This window comes from Netta rufina (assembly GCF_964035555.1).
Source record: "Netta rufina genome assembly, chromosome: 1".
In the NCBI taxonomy this organism is placed as follows: Eukaryota; Metazoa; Chordata; class Aves; order Anseriformes; family Anatidae; genus Netta; species Netta rufina.
The window spans coordinates 110,462,275-110,487,501 of NC_140123.1; the positions used below are offsets into that span (position 1 = coordinate 110,462,275).

A 25,227-nucleotide genomic window follows, 5' to 3' on the forward strand; every position below is an offset into this window, starting at 1 on the left:
GTGGAGGCCACCACGGCACGTTTCTGGCAGGCCTCATGGCGAAGCACCAGGTGAAGCGGCGCTGCAGCTGCTCGCTGCGGGCTGCTCCCAAGCACACGGGAGAAAACAGAAGGGCTCCAAGCCACCACTTCCAGCAAACAGCCCCAAGAGCGAGGGACTTAATGAAGCCTAGCTTCCTCTGCCATCAGGAGGGAGGCTGTCTCCAAGGCTAATGATTCGACTGGAAGCTTCAGCTGAAGCTTTTCCTGTGGCTGGCAGGGTAATTTGGAGACACAGCGAGAGTCCTTGAAGAAAAGGGTCTCTGCAGTCCTCGCCACCCCCTCGCACTCAGCTACCTCCTCTTCACAAAACTTGTAGGAACTCGCTTATCTGCGAGCTCTCTGCTCTCGTCAGATTTGCGTGAAATTGGCCAAAGGGCTCCCAGGTTACCCAGGAAGGGGAGGCAGACGGAGGCCGCATGATCAGATAAGCCACGTTTCTCTGAGAAACCAGCCTGAGGAAACCAAACCAGAGACAGAGGCTGGGAATCAGAAACCACGTGGAGGGGAGAGCCAAGGCTTCGGCACTGGAAAAAGACAAGGTGGAATGAGGCAAGGAAGGGCTCTTAAAGGGAAGACAAGCATCTCCCACTTGGCAGGGCAGAGGAGGAGGAGCTAATTTAAGTTCATGGGAATGAGCAGAAAGCACAAAAAGCTGAACAAATTTCAGAGGCAGACAGATAGGAAGTGCCGCAGCTTGAGCAGAAAGACTCGGGTGGGCACGTGCACACATTTAAGTGCTAGAGGCAGAGGCCAAGATTTTGCCTTAAATGGAAGCGTGAACTTGTAACACCAGCAGAGACAGGCAGTCCAATTTTATTAATGGGCAACATTACCCTGAGACAGGGACTACAGGAAGAGGTGGAAAGTGCCACAGAAGGAGCCCCTTAATGTCTTTAAAAAAAAAAAAAAATAGTCCTAAAACTGGGTAGAGGATACTCATGAGGACCTAAGAGGCTCTGCAAGAGAGGCAAGGGAAGGCAAAGACAACAGGACACGGAAAAAGAAACTCCAGAAAGAACAAGAGCTGCTGCTGAGTCAAGGAAGGCAGTGCTGGAGCACCACTGAGATGTACAGCAGTGGTTAGCATCAAGAAAACCCTTGGAAAGTAAGTTGTGGAGACAGAACACACTGGCAGAGGTCTGGGCTGGGAAGTACAGCTCCAGCCAGAGCACCCCTTGGGGCTTGCAGAGACAGAACAGCTGCTGGAGGAGGAGGGGATAAAGCAGCTTTGCATTGAGACAGAGGAAGAGAGAGAGAGAGATAGAAGCTATGAGTAGTGAACAGCAAAGACAAGGGAAAACAAGCTGGGACCCTTAAGGAAACCAAAAAGGTTAGAAAATCCACATTTGTGGTAGCGCTGGGGAAGAGGAGCACAGGGAGAATCACCAAGGACAAGGCAGATTTTTGTGTGTGTGCCAGTCATCTTTGTACAGGTTGGTAAGGTTTGGGGAATAAGCCGGAGGTGGAAAAAAGGGGCAATCGAGAAGAAGCACCGCTAGTGTCACCCAGCATGGCAGAAGTAAAAGCATTTAAGAGGAATGCTGTGACGGGGAGGTCGGCGCACTCAGAGGCTCGTGCCAGCAGGGCGACAGCAGAGGCAGCAGATGGCGTGCACAGGAGAGAAGGCAGAAAGTGTCCTGAGGATGGGGGCACACACCATGTCTTGGTGCTGTGAACAGCTATGGGACAAATACCAATGAAAAAAAGGAGGGGAAAATGTCTAAGTCCAGGCACAGGAGAGGGAAAGCAGAAAGACCCCAAAGGGTGTTGGCTGAAAACCAAGACAAGCAGAAGCTGTGCTGGCAAACGGGGCACTGAGAAGCCGGGTACCCCGCTGCTGCATGTGGGACCTGGGAGCAGGGAGGAAGGTCCCCAGAACAAGCAAGAGCCCCTGCTGCTGAGAGGGGCCCCAGCCTCCAGCACCACGCCAAGAGCCAGCACAGACACAATGAAGAAAGGGGCATGCCCTTGTGACCAAGAGCACCGCAGCCTGACTTGATGGATGGAGTCTGGAAAAAGCTGCAAGCCAGATTTTTTCAGGGTGACAGCATCAGCTCAGCCACACCACAGCTTGGGCACAAGTCCAGACGTCCTCCTGCCACAACGCTTCTCGGCACCCATGTGGTGAGAGGAGAGGGGCCAGCGTGGCTGCGAGATGCTCCAAAAGCAGCACACCCCAACGCAGCAAGAGCAGGCTTGCCCCTTCCCACGTCTGCAGGTCTGTAAGGAAGCACAGCCCCACTTTCTGGGCACAGACCACACGTCTCAGGGTGACTGAAGAGCATGTGTCACTTCAAACACAAAATCTTTCCCGATGATCTGTGATAAGGGATGGCGAGGGGAGAGGCAAACCCTCCCTCTGCTGCTACGCAGCACTGATCGTCCTCCCGCCCGAACTCCCCGAAGAGCAGATGCACGCAGAAGTTTTGATCTTCAGCAACGTATTTAGCAGAGCCTGGTCCCTTCTGATCAGGGAGTTAAGGAAAGGCTTACATAGCTACTAGGGAGAGAGGCTTTTTATTTATCTGATTTCAACATGCCCAAGTTATCTTACTCTAGAGGAATTCAATTAATGAGAATAAAACACTTGTTTGATGCAAGTCAGGAAGGGTTTTTTTTTTTTTTTCTCCCTCCTGTAAATAGCTACACCCCAGAGATTTTACTCTGATTATGGGCCCTAACAGTGAATCAGTGAAACCAGCTGATGAGACACAGTGACTGCACCAGAATGCCATACACACTAGACCAGTCAGGGACTGAAGAGCCTGGTGGACACCAGCACAATGGTGGGGAGAAGGTGACAGAGACCTCCACTACCATGGAGATGGGGGTGGGAGCTTGGTTTATGGTGTTTTTCTTTGTTTTAACACACTAACTTTTACCATACTGTTAAAATGCTCCTTCCTCCCCACCTGTAGGAAGATCAGAAGCCACCGCAGCAGGCAGGAGGGAAGCTGGAGAGAGCTGTGCAGTGAAGCAAAGACAATGCCACCAGTTATGCAGTGCTACTGCGCACACCCAAGCATGAAGGGAAGCACTGAAAAGGCAAAAAGGGCTGCAAGAAGTTCCAAAAATATATATTTAACAATGACTGCATAAAGCAGTGATCACATGAATGGAGATTTCCACCTGCTCCAGGTCTGCTGACCCCCCTCTGCTGATGAAGGAGCCACTCCCATGCTTCTGCCCAGGAAAACGGTGTAAACGAGACCCAAACCATCTCCAGCCACTAAAGGCTGGGCTGACAGGCTCCATCAGGCCAGCAGGATGACACGAACACATTAGCACGGCAATGGGTCATGCCTGAGCCCAAATCAGCTGCTGACACCGTGGATGGGGGAGAAAGAACCAACACTGACAGCATATAGGCATACAAAATTTTTACCCACATAATCCTCTCCTAAAGTTGGTTGGTTTAAGAGGAAGCATAAGAAGGAACATCACAAATCACTGAATCACTGGAAACCAAACGCATGGCACAAAGCTCCTCTTATCGGATGATTTTTCTTAAAATTCTGCCATAGGAGACAAGCACAGTTCCAGACACCAGCAGCACTTGTCCTAGGAGATTTACCCGATGTTTATTCAATGCACATTTCACTAAAACACTCATTATTATATCCAGCCAGGAGACCAAACAAACATCCATAATTTCCTTTGACACCTCCTAGCTGCACTGCTCTGACAACAGCAACCAGAGGCATCCAGTGCTACTACATGCCAAAGAGAAAAAAAGAAACTTCAACTACCTCCCTAAACCTCTTCAACACAGCGAGAGAGGAATCACAGGCTGAACTAGCCAGAATTCATCCGTTGCTTAGGACAGCACCAATAACACCTCCCGGCTGTATACTTAGGATAACACACGTAGGTGTTTCTGCAGTCTTCTCATGCAGAAACCTCAGGAACTCTTCCTCCTCTTCCCTAAGGGAAATTCAAGACATTTGAGGTTTAACAGCTGCAACAAACAGTCTTCTCTTACAAGAGAAAATATTCAGGAACAAGATAACAAGAGACACAGTTACTGAAACAGGATGAAAACACAGAACAAGCCTCTGGGGTCTAAGCACTGCCCTAATGACTGCAGACTGCTACTCTGAAAATCTGAATTCAAGTATACAGCTCTCATCATTGCTTGCAGATCAAATAGGAATGGCAAGATGCAAACGTTGCTGCCTGCAAAAGCAGTAATCTAAGCCACCATTTGTGAGCAACCTGCTAGCAATGCCACAGCCCCTGCAAAAGGCAGAAATAAAAATCTGCAATTGCCCTTGATCTTGCATTCATTCCCCAGTAGATTACTGTGCTTAACCCAAACATCCCTATTTTTCTGTTGGGGGAGCTGAATGCACAGTCTTTATTATACTTAACATGGCATGGAAATATACACTCTATTCAAATCTGATTGCAGACAAAGGAGATGGGCTAAATAAGGGGAAATCTTGCCTGGAGAAGTTGTGGATGCCCCAACCCTGGGAATGTTTAAGGCCAGGTTGGATGGGGTTTTGAGCAACCTGGTCTAGTGGGAGGCGTCCCTGCCGATGGCAGTAGGGATGGAATTAGATGGTCTTTAAGGTCCCTTCCAACCCAAATCATTCTATGGTGCTATAATTCTACAAATAATGCCAGCTATGCTCCTTTAAAATAGTTTTAAGAACATTTTTTCACTTATTTCACAGCCAAGAAGTACTGCAATTGTACAAAGCCAACTCAAAATTAGCAAATAATTTTGCCTGTACATGCAAAGAGAATGCAGATGCTAAATACATTATATAGACAGTGAAGTGTCATCAAAGCAAAGAAGGTAAAAATAGCGAAGTTATCTGTAAGATGACTAAGCAAATGGATTTTCAAAAATATACTTTCAAATACAACACCCTTTTCTTAGAGCTGCAGACATCCGTTTAGGTTTGTTAATTTCTCAATTCTTTCTTTTGATAATTTATTTTTGGCCTCTAGCTGTTTAACGCGCTAGCGTGCTTTCCCCAGAAGCCTCTCTGCACGCTACCCACACTCAAGACTCACATCCACGTACCGAGAACAATGTAGAAACTGGTGCTCATCACTCCTGCAACTATAGAGCACCTAACACAGCACTTCTATGGTCACATACATGTGTTTATTTTACACGAGAATAACATCCATCCATCAGAAAACTTGAGTCCTGCTTTCTCCCATCTTCACTTCTATCCCTTCCTTACCATCCTTGCAGATCCGGTGGGCCTTCATAGCTCTGCTGATGGCTTCCAGGACTGACTCTTTTCATTAGATAAATCTTACTTCCAGCATTTTTACAGTCAAGAAACAGTCTACCTCTTTTCCAGGCCACTGCCCGGAGCAGAAGATGAGATTTTGTCACCTGAGGAACAGCCATGGTTGGAAGAACCACAAGCAGTGGAGCTCCTGCTGCTGGGCTGAGAGCTGCAGCTCCCAGCACCTCTCCCTTCACATGCACTGCAGCATCCAAGCTCACAGGCAGTGCTCTTCTGCCCCTCTCTTCCAGCAACACCCAGATGTCTCCCTAAAGACAATTACCCTTCCCTCAGACTAAATCTCTTCAGGGATTTTGCTGGCCCCCACACAGCTGCAGTCACTGGTAGGCAGCACCTCTGAGGTAATAAGGGTAGCTGCTACTTGGTTGCATCTCCCAAGTTGACCCCATATCATGGCAAAGCCCCGTAGAGGGCTCTCCTCCAGCCCCTTCTCATGGACAGGTACCTCCTGGTGCTCTGAAGAGCCTGCTGGGAACCCAGCTCTCCTCCTCCAGCAGCCACACACCAAACCCTGGGCTGCCTTTCCCAGCAAGTGGGTTTCCAAGGCTCCAAGCCATTACATCGAGATCATTAGGATGCTTTTAGTGACACATCCCAGTGGGCCTGCTAGCGCAGCTATTAGGTGTTTGAGGCACAATGATTCTTCTCTCACACTCACCCCCATCATCTCTATATCCTCCCTCAAAACAACCCATCTGAAGAACAGGAACAGCCTGGACCACCCTTTTTTTTTTCCATCCTGATGAGAGCTAAGAGATGCAGAGCGGTACGGGCAGGCCTCTGAAAGGCCGCACACCTCTCCAAGGCACATCTCCCCCAGCCCCGACGTAGCTCAGCATGGCCTCAGATGGCACGGCCGCACATTAACTTCCCCCAGGAGGAAAGCAGCCTCCCTCACCACACCTCTGCTTTCAGACAGGCACAAATCTGAATAATTGCTCCTAGAAGCCCTGTCCTTCTTGCGTGGGTACAGTGCAGCAAGGTCCCCTACCAAGCTCCCTGAGAGCACCCAAGCCAAAGCAAACCCATGGCCTCACAGCAGGGAGGAGCGAGGGCTTGTTGACTTAAAGCACTCGACAGCTACACACTCTGGATTAGATTTAAATGCCAACTAGCACATGGCACGGGACTGATTAGACATAGCAGCTCTACACATGCTGGTGACCCACAGATCAACTGCGGTGCTGCAACAGCTGGTGCAGATGCAGGGTACACCTGGGGTACACCAACCCCCTCTGCACAAGGCAAGCATAGAGCTCAGGGTAAACATCCATCTTCCCCTGCCCCTAATACCAAAGGCAAAACCCATCAGGGAATAACAGCCTCTTCCATGCTATGCTCCCAATGTGTGCAAAGGAAAGGTGCCCTGCTTGATTAACAGCAGCAAGCAAGGCCTTGGCCCTAACACCATGCTTTCTCCCCACAATCCCCAGGACACTTTTTCAGTCACCCTCTCTATTTCAAGGATCCAGACACAGAGGCAGAGCACCTTTCCTCTGGAGGCATCACAGATCAGAAGCAGCCCGGCATCGTAAGGGTGAAACCCTCCAGGCACCGTCTGCAGGCCACAAGCAGCCAGCAGAAAGCCGGGAGGTGGCACAGCACGGCGCCAGCCAGTGCCTCGCAGTGCTCGTGCCCTCATCGCAAAGAGCTTTATCACCTGAGCGGGTGGCTCAGCAGCGATCTCTGTTCCTCCTGTGCAGCGGGATCAGACAGCAGAGGAGGGAGGCCGGTGGGAGCTGAGGCAAAAGCTCAGGAGGCGGAGGGGGCAGAGGACCTGACGGGAGGAGAAGGGAGGGAGCAGCACGCGCTGAGTTGAGGAGATGAAATGATACGGTAAGAGGAGGCAGAGCACTCTGAAAGCACACCGGAGATAAACGCATCCAGATAATTGCTTAGAAGGGAATAAATATTAGTAAGTACTATAATTACCACGAACACTTTACAAAGCCGTACGAAGAAACATGACTAGGAGAAGGGCTGGCACACAGGCTTGTTGGGAGCTCCTATTTCAAGCTCGCAAGAAAGAACCAACAAGGCCTGACACCCGGGTTGGTAATTTCGGGCTGGCAGCCAGCCACAGCCCGTTGGCAAGATCGTAGGTACTGGGTAACTTGAGTTAATAAGTGCCAGACTCCAGCAGCACAGCTTTCTCGAGTAAAGAGCTCCTGGATGACTTCTGGCAACAGCCTTCTGCCTTCTCCCATCGCTCTTATTCATAGCCCAGCTCCACCTTCGCAGAAATTTGGAGTGGCCTGGGCAGGTTCCTACGTCACTGGTGACGATGCCGAATGGAGGCAACAGGATTTATCCAAGAAGTAAGGCCTCAGTTTACTCAAGCAGCCTAATTTCCATACCCACACTCTCATGAAATCAGAGCCTTTCTTTTCCTGAGAGGCAAACAGAAAACATTTTGCTTTTGAGGGGGGTCTCAGCATCACACTCTGCAGTCTCCATTTCTCTACAGGCCTCAGCCACCACCCATTTCACTCAGCACCCTCCTCAATGCCAAGCTCCTCATGCACACACGCCAGACATTCAGCTCCACAGAGTCCACAGAACAACGCGTCTACCTCACCTCTGCTCCTGCTGCCTCTAACGAGCTTATCAGCCTCCATACAAAGGCCAAAACCCATAAAAGTGACAGTGTGTCATAGGCGGAGAGATCAGGGACGCAGGTGGGGTTGAACCAACCAACAAGGGAACAAACAAACTCACTCCCCGGAAGGGCCAGATGCAGCACTCACTCCCCGCTACTCCCCTGTAATCACAAAGACTCCAGAAGGGAAGGAGTTTGCTGGGAAGCAAAGCTATCTGCGTATCTCTGCTTTTGAACTAGTCAAAAACAAAAACCAAACAAACCACAGAATACACCACTTGGCAGCGCCGCCACAGCCATGCATCAAAATCACCTCCAACCATGTCAGCCCTTGACAAGCTGTTTTGCAAGGGCCAGAAAAACAAAACCCAGCACGCCAAACCGACCAAACAGGCGGCATGAGAGTAACGCTGATGTTGCTCATGGTTGCACAGCTGCCCTGCATGGTGCTCTGCAACACACACTCCAGATCTGGCTGGTTTCTGCTATCCTGACAGGGACAGCTTCATGGCCAGAAGCTGCACAGGAACCTCCTCAGCAGCAGCCTTAGTGCTTCCTGACCAGTAAAGCCCTGCTGCTGCCAGGACCAGGAGAGGTGAAGAGCTATGAAGTTTTTCAAGTCCCAAATGGAAGCAAAAGCTTGGCAGGAGAGAAGCTGGTTGAGGGTGGAGTTAAGTACTGCTCTGGGACAAGAGGGTGAAGACAGACCTCGCTATCTACACACAGTTCTCTTGCACTCAGGAGTCTTTCAGGCTTTGAAAGCTATGGGTGTGGTGGTTAAAGGCCCAGCACTTGGCAAGATCCTGCCTCCAGAGCCTGCCCTCATCTACCTAAGCAGCTGGGTTCATCACCTCACTTCCCCTCCCCGTGCTTTCCGGCTGCCCATCTTTTCCCCACTCCCACACCTGAGAGCTGCCTCTTCCTTCCTTGCAGACCTGCTACCCAGCAAGAGCTGGACCTGCCAACACCAAGCAGGCACCAGCAACAGACAGAAAGCCACAGAAGCAGGGCTGCTTTTAAGCACTTGCGCAAGTACTGTGCAGCAGAAACTGAAGTCCTGAGCGGCAAAGCCTCTCCCTTTTCGAGAAAAGCTTCCCATCCTTTCACGGAGATGGCTTGGTTTTGTGCTCGTGTTCAATTACTCTCAGATTATTGAAATGCGACTTCAGCAGCAGCTAGAAAGGCAAGATTTCCTCTTGTCTCCTTGCCATTTTCTACTTAAACCTCCTAATGACAAAAAGCTTGCTAACATGCATCACTGGAAACATGCTCTCAATACACTAATGGGGACAGGGTGAGCAACAGGTTAGAGCTGGTAGTGACATAAATGCAGGGCAGCTGCCCTAGGCCCATAAGCAGGCAGCTGCAGACTCAACTTCTTTGCCCTGCAATTTACTCAAACCCCACATTGTCTGGAGAGGCATTGACTTGAGCCTCTGCATAGCTGATGGGAAACAGATGCTGAATGTCACCAGACATTTAACCAGAGAACCATTCCTTAAGAGCATTTCATGGAATAGAAAATAGATGGCAATACAAAAATGGTGTTGAGACAAATTTAGCAGGTTATCATTAAGGAGTATTTAGTAGCTCAAAAGCCAGAGACAAATCATAACACTGCAGTTTTCCAGACACTGGCTGGAGGGCCTGAACATCCTTGGTACGAGCAGACAAGTCGCATCACGAACAGAAGAACCCTAGCAACAAGAAGAAAACTCAATTGTGCTTTAAAAGCTTTCCCCTTTCTTTCAGGCAGTTTTCCCAGCCTAGTAAGTTTCTGGGCAGGGTCTGAAGATCGCTATCTGTCACACAGTGAGGAGCATGCTTCCAGCTTACAGCACTCTCGGATTCATCTGAGTTACACCACCTAACACACCTCTGGTTTCATATTAGTCTGTATAACCTTTGTGACAACGGCTGGAGTGTCACTGACTTTGCAGGAGTACAAAAGAAGACTGAGACAGAAGGAAGGAGGAGAAAAAAAAAAAAATCACTTTCCTGGTCCTAAAAGTTTGCTAAGTCTCCCAACACTGAAGCACTCTCCTTCCCAAACTCCATGTGACCTCCCCCCCTGCAAAGTCTGTGTGTCTGTTTATTCCGCCTTTCACTTTACATAATGGGTCTGGTTCCAAGTACACATTCGATTTACAATAAAAACCGCTTTAATAAAGTAATCTAACTTGACGGAAGGTCAACTAGAAGACAACAATTCGCATAAACCCAAACCTCCTGTGTAAATAAACAGGATTTGCTGGAGCCTCAGGATGTCACGCAGCCTGGCCAAGACTGAAGGGATGGAGCCTCCCCCCGAGGAATCCCATTTGAGGACGGGAAGAATTACACTTGGGGACGTGCACGAGAGGAGCTTTCCAGCCCAGCACAGACAGCTGGGGCGGGCATAGCAAGGCAGCCTCCGCCACACAGCCTCTGCCTGACATCCCGAGGTTCACCCCAAAAGAAACACGGTCCAGGTCCTGCAGCACGCACCTGGGTGACCTAGGGGCAGTGAACACAGGGTGACAGCAGCACAATGGGCTTGCAAAAGGAAGCTCACAGTGGAGCACTTCGGGCAGACGCAGATGGAGCAAGCATGATCTTGGCCATCGATGCTAACAATGCATCTGGGAGCAGATGAGGCTCCCGCGATGCTCCTGGGCTGCTAGCTTCAGTAAACAAACAACCCCAAAGCCCGCGTGTGCAAACACCCACTCCATCGTTTCTCCATCAGCAGCAGCGAAGCAGGAGAGAGCAATAGCAGAGCGCTTCGGCAGCGCTTGGCAGCTCCCCAGCCAGCACCCCTTCCCCACCAGGCAAGCTCTGCCGGCAGCCAGGCCTGTAAGATCATCCCCCGTCTCCCCGGGAGTCACCCCTGCATCATTATTTCACTCCAACATGCCATTTACAAGTGATCTGCAGTTTCAAGACCTTCCGCAGGCTGTACTCCCCTCCAGGAATCGCAAATAAATCACCAATTACTATGCATGAATAGAGAGAGGAAGAGGGTAATGAGTCTATGTACATATATACATATGCAATGTTTGAACACAAAGAGCTGTAAATTGCATTCACAGGTGGCATTCTGGATACTGCAGGAGACTCAAAGACAGAACTATTCATAAACCAGTCACCAACGTGAATGAATTCAGCATTCCCCAGAAGCCTATTGTGTTTCCTATATATTACACCATAAATATGAGTAGTATCAGACTTTGCATCCCCGCGAAAAAAAAAGAAGGTAAATCTTACAACTACACATAGGATTAGCACTGGCTGGCACAAGTATTAATGGTCTCCTCGCTGCATGAGGATTATTTACAGCACTTGCTCTATTTTCCCATTTTGTACTTGCTGTGATGAAGTGCCACTTGTTTAAAGAACCCTGTAACAAACACTGCAGCGAGAGGGGGAAAAAACAGCAGAGATCTACAAATGTTACACCCACATGCCAGATGTGGGTTTTCAAACCCCGGGTTTCCAGTTACTCGGATCCCGTTAGCTAGTTAATGCTTGATACGTTGCATTAAATCATCCGCCGGCTCTTTGCATAACCGCGACTCCTCCTTCGGTAATTCTGATGAGTTTGCAAAACGGTAAGGAAAAAATCGAGTTGTATTTCTTCTCCTGTACACTCAGCCCACAGTATCTTATCCTCACATTCTAGCATTAACAGTACTTGTTTGGAAAGCTAGTGCTTTCCTACCCAGCCCAAGATTTATGCTACAAAGCAAGGCTTTTTACTCCCAGCCTCTCCCCCTGTAAGTCAACGATGTCTCAGCTTCACACACAGCAACCTAAAACCACTTCAGTAGAACTCAAGGCTTTGAGTCGCGCATCTCTGGCCTTGTTAAAACCACTGGAAAGCACCCAGAGACGGCTCAGCACCACCATGGGGTGCCTTGCACAGGCCCCTGGGTCCCACTCGTGCACCTCCTCGGGAAGCCTTCGGCAAGGCAATGCCCTCTGCTGCTACACGGCCGCATCGGCCAGGCACGCTTCGGGGCGACGGGCTGCTCGCTCCATATTAGGAGCACTTAACCCAGGAGAAGGGTGTTATTGCTCCTCAGCCAGGGAGATCTGGTGTGCAAATGCAAGGCAGCAAGCGAACGCTGCTCATCTACACCCATCTTGTGGGCTACGGCAGGCTGCCCGTAGCGGCGGGGCAGAGGCACCCTGGATAAACTTAGCTTTAAGATGGTTACTGTCAGGGAACCCAAAGGCAAAAGCTACTGGTTAGGGGAAGTTTGAACCCTCTCCAAAACCATTTCAAAGAGTTGCCTCTCTTTCTCTTTCCTAAAGAAGGACAGGCGGCGTGAGAAACCACATGCAAGCGTGCAAAAACGCAGATTAGAGACACGGGAGCACGGCTGTGACTTAAGATGTAGTTTCCAAATCACAGAGCAGGTACGTGACGATTCCTAAGGCAGGAAGACCGCCAGCCTCGCCACTGCTTCCCCAGCATGAGTGCGAGCAGAAAATCTCCCCAACGAAAAGGCAAACCACGGCAACTCCAAGGTGGCTCCGTATACACGCAGGCAACAGCAGCGTGAGGGTGCTGTGCTGTATTTGCTACAACCGCTCCTATTGACTCATCGGGGCTCAGCCAGGCTCGCAGGCTGCCGCAAAGAAAGCAGCCTCGCAATTGTCTCCTCTCCTGCCTTTCCCAAATTTGCCGGGGGGGATCTCGCACCGTGACGGCAGCTCTCCCCCAGCAGCGGGATCCCGAAGCACTTCGCAGGGCGGCGTGCGGGCACTCCCGGGACGGGACGGGGCAAACCCCGGCGCTTCGGGGCTTGGGGCACACGATGTCCCGGCACAGGGCACCCGATGCGGGCGGGCAGGGACGGAGGAACTACCGGAGGAGTTTGGAGAGGCGGCACGGAGCAGCCCAGCCGCCCTTCACACCGCGGGGGCTGCCTTCTGCAAGGGTCTCCCCCTTACCCCGCCAGAGCCGGGAGGAGGGCTCGGCTCCCGCGCCCCATACTGCTCCCCACAGCCCTGCCCCTCGCCCCAAAAGGGGGCACCCGGCTCCGGCCGCCCCCTGGGGCTGCCAGGGGAGGCGAAACCCTCACCCCCCCCCGCAGACATCTTCCTCCCCTCCTCCCTCCGCCTCGCCGGAGCCGCGTCCCCAGCCCCGGGGCGGGGTGGGGGTGACCCCCGGGGGTCCCGCCGGCACTCACCGAGGCAGAGGAGCAGCAGCAGCGGCGGGGCCAGGTGCGGCGGCGGGGTCGGCATGGCTGCGGGGCTCCGGGAGCCTCTAGGTCCCGCCGCTGCCGGGGCGGGCGTCGGGCCGGGCCCGGCGGCACAAAGGGAAGGCGGCGGGGCCGGCACGGGGAGGCGCCAAGGCGGGCGGGGGCATCGCCCCCGCAGCGGGGCGGCCGCCGAGCCTCCCCCTCTTCTCCTCCTCCTCCTCCTCCTCCTCCTTTTTCTCCCCTCCTCTCCCCGGGGAAGGAGGCAGGAGGATGGGGGGAGAGCGCCTCGGCAGCGCAGCACTTCAAAAAAATAAAAATAAAAAAAAAATCTCTCTATGAAAACAATACCGATAACACCGGGAGAGGAGGGGGGTGAAAGGCCAGCCCCGCGGCCGCAAAGTTCCCCAAAGCAGCGGGGCCGCCCTCACCTGCCCGCCCGCCCGCCCGGCGCTGCCGCCGCCGCGGGGTGCCCGGCGCTTCCTCCCCGCCGCCAAACTCCTCCCCCGGCCCGCCCCGGCCCGCCCCGCTCCCCCCGGCGGGGGGCGAGGGCTGCGGGACCCCCCCCGAGCCGGGGGCAGCCCCCCGAGGGGCGGGCAGGGGGCTGGGGGCGCCCCCCGCTGCCCGCCCGGGTCGGGGAAGGCGCTCGGGAAGGGTTCACCCACCCCGATGTGAAGCCGAGGTTGTAAAGGGTAAAGCGGGTTTCTTTGTTTTTAGGGGAAGGGGGGCCCTCGGGGGCTGCGAGCTGGGAAGGGTCCCCAACGCTCCGGGAGGGCTGCCCCCGCCGGCGGTGGGATGCTGCCGCCGGGCGTCGGCGCCGGGCGAGCACGGAAAGTGCAGCCAGGGAGCGCTGAAATGCTCCCTAGGGCAACACGAGGGACCGGGGGGCTTGTTTGTGACCTGGAGATGAAGGACGCCCTTCTCAAGGGCACAGATGCTCGAACGTCCTTGTGAGTGAAGCCCCTGTTTGCTCGGCTGCTCATAAAAGTAAGAGAGAGATCAGGAGTGACAGCAATTGCAAAGCAGGTACCCTCCTGGCACTCTGATCCCGCACGGACCCTGTGCAGGAGACCCTTCTGCCTGTGCACAGGGTCCCAGATCAGGCCTGGGTGCTGCAAATGCAGGAGCCCAACCTGCCCGTGCCACGCCAAGGCAGTCCCAAGCCTCCCGGTACGACCTGCCAAGTCCCTAGAAGCTGCACACACAGGACTCAAAGCTGTCTGTACTGCCATATGGACTCGTTTCCTGGCACGGTGGCTGTGGCAGATCCAGTGGTAGCTAGCACCTAGTGACCTAGCAAATTCTGTTTCTGCAGGCTAATAACGTTAAGCTGTGACATTTTCAGAGTGGGAGGTTTAATTTGCAGCTTTGTCATGCTCTGAGAACAGAGGAGCCGGAGAGCAGAATGACTGGGGAAGAGTGGAAGAGAAAGGGTTAGCGATGTCTTTGCGCTGAAAATGAAGCTCACGCTTTGGCCCTTAAGCTTTAATTACATCTAGACTGCCTTCAAGTGAGACTTGGAAAAAGAACAGAGGTGATGATAAGAGTTGATGGAAAACACCAGTCTATTTGCCTTCTCTCTTAGGTGATTTTGGGGCTGAAACGTCACGCAGTGTGATATCACTGAGCTTGCTTAGTATTGTTGGCGTGCAGTCTCCTATTATAAGGCCTCATGAACAAGCCCACGAGTATTTAGAGCAAGCACTGGGGGGCTAATTTGAAGAAAACCTTCAGCATTTCTAAATGTATGCAGGATAAAGATCTTTAATGCTTCAAACGATGTATAACTAGAGAAATAAATAAAAGCAACAGGGGAAAAAAAAAAAAAAAAAAGGAAGTGAACTAAGAAATACAGGGCACAGGATGGGGAAAAAACATTTGCTCAGGATACGCTGAATGAGAAGGAAATATTAAAGCTTGGTGATACCAGCAGGGTTTTCTAGATGGAAAGGGATATAGACCAGGGACCCATTCTGTTCCTGTCTAGACAAATTATTTCCATCTCAGGCTGGAAACACTAGCATGATTCAGGTGAGCTCCCAGAGCAGTTCAGGGAAAAGCTGGGAGCAGAGCCCTGCTTTCCTTGTTCTGAATACATTGCTTTCACCAGCAGAGCCTGTTGCAAGACAATTTGAGGTGAATTTGGTTGCATTTTTAGTTTTTACAGTACGTGTGACTGCACAACGTACGAGCCTAACAGAAGCACAGAAATGCCCCGCAAAAATGTTATCGGAGATTCACTAAACATTCACATCCTCTTCAAAGAGCTCTTGCAGAGTGTTGCATTAATGCACAGTAACAATAAAAATATAAAAAGACCATGGAAATGACATTATAGCATTATAAGATTAATCCAATTCCAGTCAAATTAGATTATAACAAGAACTGCGTGTGCTAAAGACTATTAATGGGAACCTGTGTTTCAAAAGCCTCATCACCTTTGCGCTTGTTCTCCCACCTGACACCAATAATAAAAATAGCTTAGTGTTCACCAGGGCGCTCCTCCTCAGAGGACATTGCAAACACTCCCCAACTTTGGAGGAAAACATCATCCCCAAGCCTGCATCAGTGGGGAAACCGAGTCAGTGCTTGGGTTCAGCCAGGCATTTCTGACTGCTGGTGGGGCTCATACTCCCTGGGACATCCGTCCGTCTGTCCCTGGGTTTGTTCCCGTGCCCAAGGGAGGAGGAAGGTGATGGTGGTCTGACAGACACGCCTTTCAAGCACGCGGCGGCCACGAGGAAGCTCTCAGGAAGTCAGGCCTGGGCTGCCTCGTGCTCCCAGCACAATCGGGCCATTGAGCAGCACCTTCCCCTGAAGAGGCCATGCGTTGAGGCCTCACCACGTGCTTGCTTGCTGGCAGCAGGGTACTGCAATAGCCACGGGCAGGCAGGCATCACTCGGGTGCTGCTGTTGGTGCGGGTGTTAGGCCTCTGCCACAGCATTAGGCCACTACCCGCACTGACAGCTTTCTTCTTACTCAGCACTGCTGGCCGGCCGCTCAAGCCTGCTTCCCCTTTGCTCACCCAGGCAGGGTGACTATGGGCAGTGCTCCCACCCACCCTGCCTCTTCTAGCACCAGCAGCCCCCAGGGTGTCCACAGCCCTAGCGAGATGGGCGGCTGCTGTGTGGACAGGGAAGTGAGGGTGGATTTCCTCCGAACTGCCAGGAGCTGTCGTAATGCAGCAGCTGTGACGGGGAGTTGTATCTTTTGCCCTGGGGAAGCAAAGGGACATCCACACCCTGACTCCGGGTGCTCTGCTCACCCAGTGTGCAGCAAGAGTAGTGGCAACAGAGCACAGCAGCCAGGGGACTGGGCTCAAGCCAGGCCCCAGACTTATTTTTGGTGAGGCTGGAGGCTCCCCACTCCTCCTCAAGTCAGGAAGAGTGATCTCCTGCCTGCACAGAAGGAAAGCAGATACGGGGAAAGAGATGAAGGGGAGGTTAAACTACAGCTGCAAGATTGACCTGCTGTGAGGGACTGCCTCCGAGCAGAGATGGATGGTTTAAAAGAGCATCACTCAGAGAAGGTTGTGCCCGCACACACATCTGTCTCCTCTTAGAGGCCACCTTAGAGCTGCAGACTGAGCAATCAGAAATCAAATCATGCAGAAAACAAACAAACCCCACACTTTTTAACAACATCCTATGTGATTTGTCCAAGATCATGCAAGAAAATCCACAGAAATCAGGGTCCTTTGGCCTGAAGATGTGCACGGGGGATGTCATGATCCAGTCAAACCTCCTCTGCCACATTGCTGAAAGGGAGAGGAGACACACCTACAGCTCAGGGGCATGGAGGGGACAAGTGGCCACGGCCATTTAGCTGAGCTGAAACACTTCTAAAAACATTTTCTCCAGCCCTTATTTACACTGCAAAGTTTTGAACACTGGTTTCACCCAGAGGAAAAAGAAGATATTTATATTTAATGGCCAACATTTAAGCTCCTTTAAAACGATCTGAGAGGTTGCAGTTGGAACAGAGATAAAACCCTAACTGCCCTGGTACAAAGCAGCGGTACTGCCATCGCAGGAAAGCTGGCAACTGCAGCCAGGCTGAGTATCTGGGTCTAGTGCAGCTGAGATTGCCCCCTGGGACCAGCTCGCTGCTCCGTGGATGGCACTGAGGCAGTTCCCAGGCTGCTGCTGGTGAAAGGAATTCCCATTTGTACCCTGGGCAGAGGGAAGAGGAGAGAGAAAGAGGGGGAAGCAAAAAAACAAAAAAAAAAACAAAAAAAACAAACAAAAAAAAAAAAACAAAAAAAAAAAAAAACAAACCCTATGCAAAGATAGATCAACGTGTTTCCAGATTTTCAGGACATCTGTCAGCAAGCACCAGAGTGTATGGCAGCTAATCCCTTTGCAGATTTTAACTGTTGCTTGACGGAAGAGTATGCCAATTTTTTCCTAAATGTCCCCACATACGAAGTTGTGCTCTGCCTGAGGTTATGATCTGTATGCGAGGAAAAACATGACACCACTGGCTTGGAACACGTGCAGAGCAAAAGATGTTTGCCGAAGATGAAGAAGCCCACAGGCAAGGTGGCCACCCAACTGCTTTCTAATCCTACCTCCTAAAGCCAAGCTCAAGTCCCAGGTTTGTGATGTTTTACTGGTTAATTCAGATTTCCCTGTGATTTGCATGTGCCACAATGAGATAGGTGAGTAAAAGGTTGGATTCTAGCCTCGTGATAACTGGTGGAGCAGCAGTTCCTTTTCATTTACTTGTTTTCACTGGGAAGAAAAGCAACATAGAGAAGTGGGCAAATAGGCATTTCCAGCATCAACCAGAAAAAAAAAATGGATTTTTCATTAGTAACAAGAAAAAAAAAAAAATCACCTTTGCCAAGCAGACTTTTAGCCTCTTATCCCACAAGACTTTGAACTCCTGGTTGCACTTCACGTTTTTCCACAGAATCATTTTGAAGAAAGAAAATCAATTTCCTGGCTGGATCTAACACCGTGGGACTCTTTGGGTGTGTCTGAATTCTTTCTAAACGGTCCTGGGCAACTGTACAGAAAAAAAAAAAAAAAGCAGTCTCTCTGCTACTGTCATTTATCCTGAAACATTTCTTTCATCCAGTTAGCTATGATAAGCACTTTGATTGTTACTCTGGATGAAGTATGTAATCATTAGACTTCAGAGTCCACACCTTCATTTCTGTGATTGAGGCCAATACATAATGCATACCTCTCTCAATATTGGCCTGACAGCAGATTTCAGAAGATAGCAGCGACTCTGTTTGCATTTTGCTGTGGGCGTTGGTCACCTTTATGTCATAACCAAATGATTTGGGAATCATCTAGGAGGGAGAAGTCCAGGACACCATTCCCTTACTCACAGGATTGTTTTGCACTTTACATAGAAGAATCACTATCTAAAACCTAAAATATTCATGACAGCAGGAATGAAAGCCCAGAAGTCTCACCTTCTGCCTGGACCCTGAATGTTAAATTTCAAGACTTGCTCCCCCATTCATCCCCTCCACCAGATTGTTCTCTTCAAAAAGAAAAGGCCCTGGGTGTCCTGGCACACACTAAGGTGAACACGAGCCAGCAGCGTGCCCTTGCTGCAAGGCAGGCTCTGATGGCATCCCAGCTGCATTAGGAGCAGTGCTGCCAGCAGGTGGAGGAACGTGAAGCTTCCCCTCCGCTCAGCACTGGTGAGGCCACACCTGGGGCACTGGGGCCAGTTACAAACTGGAACACGTGAGGTGCCAGCTGACCATCAGCAGTACCTCCTTACCATGCAGGTAAGTGAGTACTGGCACAGGCTGCCCAGAGAGGCTGTGGGGTCTCCCTCCTTGGAGACTTTCACAGGCCGCCAGGACATGGGCCTGAGCAATGTGTTCTGGGCGTAGTGGCTGTGGAGATCAAACAGGAGGTATGTAGGCTCACAGGTCAGTGATGGGTTTTGGACTCAGGTAGTGAGGAGCCCTGCTTTGGTTTTGGTCTCAGCTTACCTCAGGGTCACAAAGCTTTGTGGTTCAATCCTTCTCCCACTGCAGGCAGGCCTGTCAGTAAGAAAAAAAAGCAAGCCTACACCCCCAGAACCAAATGGAGTCAAGAGCCCTTTCTGAAGAGCCAGGAATACTTCTCTCCCCCTCCTCCTTACTGTCACCACCTGTCCTGGTGAGGCTGGGAGAAGTGGCAACAAATCTACAGGATGCCTACTGCCAGGTGGATTCACTGTCCACAGCAAATGTCTTTCCTGCAGACTTGTTTTAGGATAAAAAGTTAACTAGTGCACTCCTCTTTGCCTTGGTTTCAACCCCAACAGGAAAAAGTAGTGCTCACTGAAGCATCTCACAGCTTTTTGGCAAGTGCCCCTGCCAACAGCGGAGGAGCTGCCTGTCACTGCACTGGCACTCAGACCGGGCTGCATGAGCACAGAGACAGACCTCACGTCGGAGGTCAGGCCTGGTACCATCATCGTGCTCCTGAGGCAGAAAGCAATCAGGAAAAAATACTCAAGGCACTCTGGAAGAAACACACCACAGTGGGACATTTGCAAGTGTGTCCCAGACCAGAGACAGAGCCTGGGAAGGAGCAAGGCAGGAGTTTCGTAATGCAATCAGAAGATAGCTCCATTTCCACTTCAGCAGTCAAACACAACGGTGTTATAACGCAAACATGCCATCACCGGGCTATTTCACAACTCACACAGATGGGATGGTCCTTCGCATTCATCGTAGGAAGCCTACCCGTACCAGCAGGACGTGAGTCACCCTGTGGCAGTGGGGTGATTTTGGAAGCTGTCATAGTCCCTAGGAGCAACAAGCATGGAGCAGGGCCCCCACGTAGGTGGGGTGGAGAAGGGAAGAGGAAGTGCCCTGATTCACAGTTACTGAGTGGCAAGGAGAGCAGCAGCAGCTACATGTGGAAAGAGGAGCACAAAGAAGCCACGAGGCAATGTTAGTCATTGTGATTAAGCCACTGGAGTGTCTACGTTTGCAGTTATTTTGTTTACTTACTCGTGGCCACACATAAGAACTTCGGAGAAATGTGAAAAGGGATGACAACGGAGTATCGCGGGTGTCCACAGAAGCCTCCTCACTGGCAGGAATGGCTGTGCAAGTACAAACCAGCAATGTTTGTGTGAAGAACTAGGAAGAGAAGGTCAGCACAGGCCTCCATGCTTTCTAAGTTGTTTGGGAAAGGGCAGCACAAGAACAGCTGAAGAGCTCTGAGGGTGTGAAAAGCCAAGGCAAACAACGGAGAAGCAAAGGAGGAGACAAAAATCCAAGCAGAGGGGGATAACCCAGCCCAGCATCGTTATGAAGAGTGTCTTCAGAGCATTAATTCCCTGTCGAGGCCCACGGATAGGGTACCGGCTGTTATGAGATGGTCTAGTGTCTGGATGAGTGTGTGGATGGCTAAGCAAGGCTGCACATCAGCAGTGTGACACAAGACAAGATGGGGTGGGTGGGAAGACAGCAAGGCCCTGAGTGCAGGCCAAGTGATGTGGGGCAGGGATAGATACCATGAGAGGCACTGGTGGGGAGGACTGGGAGCAAAAACAGGCTGGTGTTAGCACTGCTGAGCGCGAGCTTCTGACAGCCATCTGTAACAAAACAAAGAATCAAAATCATGTTTTAGTTTGGGCTGAAGAGGATGGACACAAAGATGAGAGTCTGATTTGTGATCAGCATAAGGACAGTGTCTGAACTTTTGTTGGTAGATGAGGATGGGGATCAGAGACAGCTCCTGTTCTACCCACTCAGAACAAGACAGCTGTTGAGCAAGGAAGGTGGTAACCTGAAGGACCACAGGTTTATTTAATCTCCATGGCAGCATTTCCACCTAAGGTGCCCTGCAGGGCCCGAAAAGAAAGCATCTGTGCTGAGAGAGAAGGAAAAATAAAAAAAGCAGGACCAACCTCTCTACATTCTGCATCTTCCTCCCCACACAAGTCGGTCAGCAGCAGCCCCACGGGAGGTATGGCCTGAAAGGATCAGCAGCGACGCCTCACTTTCAGCACACAATGGTCCTAAACTGCTTAGGGAAACCACTAGCCTTCTCACAGGGCAGCACAAACACTAGGTTTTGTAGGATGAGGCTTGGAGCAGGGCACAGTGGGATCAGTGTTATGAAGGACTCATCATGCCAAGCTATCCCATTTGCAGCACAGACCTAGCAGTCCTGCCAGACAGCAAACAGCATAACTAGGTAGAGCTTCCCAGAAGGGAAATTACAGTCCAAATGCATTTTCTGTATAGGAAATCCAAAAGAAGAAGGAGGAAAAAAAGAAGCCCTTATCTATATTTATAAGATGAAGCTTTTCCTACACGAATAAACCTCTTAACACATTTTTCTGGGCGCTGAGGTTATATATTTAATAGGTTTTTCTGGTATCACTTAAAAGTAGATCACCACCATGCAATGACGCCTGCTGCACTCTTTTTCTGGCATCCTCACTAGCTCCCTTCACCCGTGCCCCCCGTAACTGGAGCACCGCGTGTTATTCTCACCAGACTGCGAGAGGATTTTTCCTTTACTGAGGAACTTTTCCTACGGAGACACTCGATCACCTCATTTTCTTTGGTCCTCCATGCTTTCTTCTTTCCAGCTAAACAAAGAAAGGAACAGACAATCCCTGGAAGAGAAGGGAAAGCAAGAATTCTCCTGCTAACTTTTCATTACTCTCCCGGGGATGCAAACCAACACTTCTGCCCTCGAGCATGGATCATAGAAAGCAGGAACTTGTACAGGCCTCCAGCAAGGTTTGAACCAAGCCCCCTGCACCATAGACACATCCATCCTAGTGCCAGCAGTTCTGCATTGCTATGTGGAGGGCAGAGCTCTTAAAAACCTTTAACAGGAGTAAGTATAGGTAACCATAGAAAGAGAGCATCCTTCATCTCTAGAGCCAGCTCTGTGCAGAAGTGCTTTGTAACCAGTGCACTCCCAATTTCCACTTTTCAGACTTGCCACTTGGACTTTAACCTCTTTCCCCTTCCTGCTACGTTGTGGGCAGAAGTTTCATTTTGTTGCTTTATTGTCTCTCCCCTCCTTATTAAATACAATAAGTTAAAACCTCTGTCGCTACAGCCATCTCCCAGGAGGGAAGAACCGTGTTACTCCAGTGTCACTCCTGTGCTCCCAACCTAGGAGAAGAAAAACAGTGGGACTGCTCTCCTTTGCCTCTGCAAGGAATAAATATTTTGCACTGATTCTTGAGCTGTAGCTCACTGTAGGCTTCTCTCTGTTTCCTCCATCCACTTCCCACTCTTCAGGACAAAATAACTGCCTCTTCATCTCAAGAGATTTATCTATTCACTTTCGTGCACGGACAGAAAAAACATTTCTTCCCCCGCAACAATGCAGCTAACTCTGGGGTAGAGCATGACAGCTATTTCACAGCACAGAAGGGGTGGCAGGGAAAATGCAGTTGTTTTTGCCTGTAGAGATGGAACGGCAGATTGGAATGGCAAAAACTGCAATTTAACTGGAACCTTGAGAAATCCTTCACGGTTTTCATAATTTAGTCCAAAGGAAAAAAAAATCTGCCTGTAGAGGCTGAATCGCCAAAGCACAGGCTGACTCAAAGGGAAGGGCTCTGTTTGGTGAAGCATAACACTATCTACTATAGCACCCACATATTTCTTAGAAGTTTTTTCATCTCCCAAGTGAGTAAGCCTATTTCTGCTTACTTGTGAAACCGGGCAAGCTCGAAGGCAGGAGCATGACGCTTGCAGGTTAACTAGGAAAGGTGTGGGTCGCTGCTTCTTCCCATGCCCCACATGCAGCTCACAAGACAGCCATCCCATCTTACCTGCTTAGAGGGTGTGATACTCCCATGAGAGCTGATCACAAGCACTTTTTCACCTGGTATTTCTAATGTAGCCATTAGCCAACACTATTCCTTCTCTCCACCACCACCACCATTTCCCTGCCCAAACCTGCTCCAGAAAATGAAGGCTCAGCAGAACTGTGTCCCCATCGAGGCTGGATGAGGGACTATCAAAGAGCACAGTAAGGTGAAAGCGCCCAGGTTATCACACTGATTGACTCGGTGTAATTATCTGCTCAAGATGCTGCGGATAATTTGGGTGTTCTGAGCTCCTGAGCAGGCAGAAGCAAACCCTCTCGACACAAGTAGGAGTGGAAGGTCAGCAAAAGACAGCCTTTAGCAGGACCCCTTAAAGGATTACCATTCACCTATAAGGTATTAAGTAGAGCAGATATTCTGTGTGTACCCTTGAGCAGAAATCCAGCTGACAGCCCTCTGCTGCCTTTGCCCCCAGCTTCCTTCTGCGCCCCTTGGGCAGGATGCACGCTGGGAGCTGCACACACAGGCACATCTCCACGTGATGCTGAGCATCAGGAAGGAAAATACTCTCCTCTGCTTGGCACAGCACAGGGAGCCCCAGCTCCTGAGCAGCTCAGAAGAGCACTGGATGTCCTTGCTCCTCCTGGTAGCATTTCATGGTACCGGGTGCTGGAGGCTCACAGCCCCACATCCTGCATGGAACAACACAGGGCTGCATGAGAGAGCTCCCAGGAGGTGAAGCAAATGATCTAGGGCACCCTGCGTGGCTGTTACAAGCAAAACCTGAGGGCTCATAAAGGCAGACACCTCTCCCACTGCCAGAAATCAGCTCCAGGGAAGATGCAGAATGTGACTTCCAGTTACACCCAAGCCACACGTGCCCGCTCTCCAGCCCTGGCCACTTTTTTTATTCATTTGCCTAAAAATATTTTGCAACAGAGATCTCTGACTGAGCAAAAGAGGCTGGATCAGAAGCAAAAGAGTGACTGATGCATTATGCAGCATGCAGTGACAACAAGGGAATTAGATTTTGATATGCTTGCTGAAGTCTGCTATTTCTACTCTGGTACCTGGTGGTCAATTCGTTGCCAACATCTGTATAACATCAAACATTTGCATCCATATGGAGAATGTATAATTAAAGCTTGCTGCATACAACTGTGAAAACTTTCTCATATCCTCCCTAAATTGCATTGCAACCCCCAGATGAGGGCTGGAAGCCAAAATGGAAAAAGTCTGGCATAAATATTTAACTAACTTGAGATACGTATTCTTTAACTATTAGCTAATTATTTTGTGCCAGCCATAAATGGCATCTGGTCCTTTAGCAGAGGGTACACAAGGATGATGCAGCTTGGACACATAAGTGGGAAATGAAACGTGACTCCTTGCTAATTAATATTAATGAACGGATCAAGAACCAACATCTCTTTGAAAATATGAGCACAACAGGAGCCCGAGCGTGATTCATTATGATTAGTGCTGGGGTGACAACCATTACCCATCTCAGAAAAGCCTCTGTTTCATGGAGTATCTCTTCGGGAAGGACTTAATTGGCTTCTGGAAGAAGCGAGGACGAACAAGGAAGGTGGTTTCAGACCAACCTGTGGGTATGTGTTTGATAATCACCCTGGAAGAGGAGGAATAATAATTCCTTTTGTGTTGATGTGCTGAGGGTCCCCTGCATTGGTTTGGTTTGCCCCAGCAATAGCAACAGCCCATTGTCAAATCCCTGCCAAGTTATTCCTATCCCTCCAAACTCAGTCCCTTCCCTCAGCCCTCATTCCCTTTTCCTCCAAATTAGGTCCCTTCTTCCCCATACACCGCCTGCTCTGACACTGTTTCAGGCCACCTTGGCATCCAGTAGCTCAGTTCTGTCACCTTGTACCCAAACTGACCGTGTTTCACCTGGGAAGGAGAAAATCTGCCCTCTCTCTCACACAGCATCTCTCTGGGACCAGCCCACCATGGAGCTGGGGAAACATTTTGGTGGTTAACAGGGCAGTTTTCTTCCTTACCTAATTAATAGCCATCTAATAGGAACTGCTAACATTTCTGTTCCCTTCTTTCAAGTCTCTCTGGGTTGCCCTCCACTCCTGGGACACACTAAGCCTCTAACAGATATGTTTGTCCTCATCTGAAGGTCTTGAGCAATCATGATTTATTGGCCTGTTGCTTTGCTTTGCTATCACGTCTGCACACCACTTGGTTCTAGCACCAAGCTCTGTAGCTTTAGCAGGGCTCACAAGGAAACGCTAGATCCTCTTTCTTTGGTTAAGCCTGTTCAATCAAGGAAAAGGCCTCCAAGTTGGCTCCTGTCCTCAAAGCAGCTCCTGAACTTGCATTATTATATACA

The 25,227-nt window shown here is 50.5% G+C and overlaps 1 protein-coding gene across 1 annotated transcript in view; it reads right to left on the bottom strand.

Annotated features, from left to right (window-relative positions):
* IGSF3 (immunoglobulin superfamily member 3) overlaps window positions 1–13,193 on the bottom strand; it is a gene marked incomplete at its 3' end in the record, with an annotated part of 79,749 nt that extends 66,556 nt beyond the window's left edge. Inside the window, exon 1 of the mRNA XM_084285619.1 lies at window positions 13,091–13,193. Within this exon, the coding sequence (XP_084141745.1) occupies window positions 13,091–13,145 (55 nt within the window). The 5' untranslated portion in view covers window positions 13,146–13,193. The remainder of the gene's footprint in view (window positions 1–13,090) is intronic.
* Window positions 13,194–25,227: the final 12,034 nt, after the last annotated feature.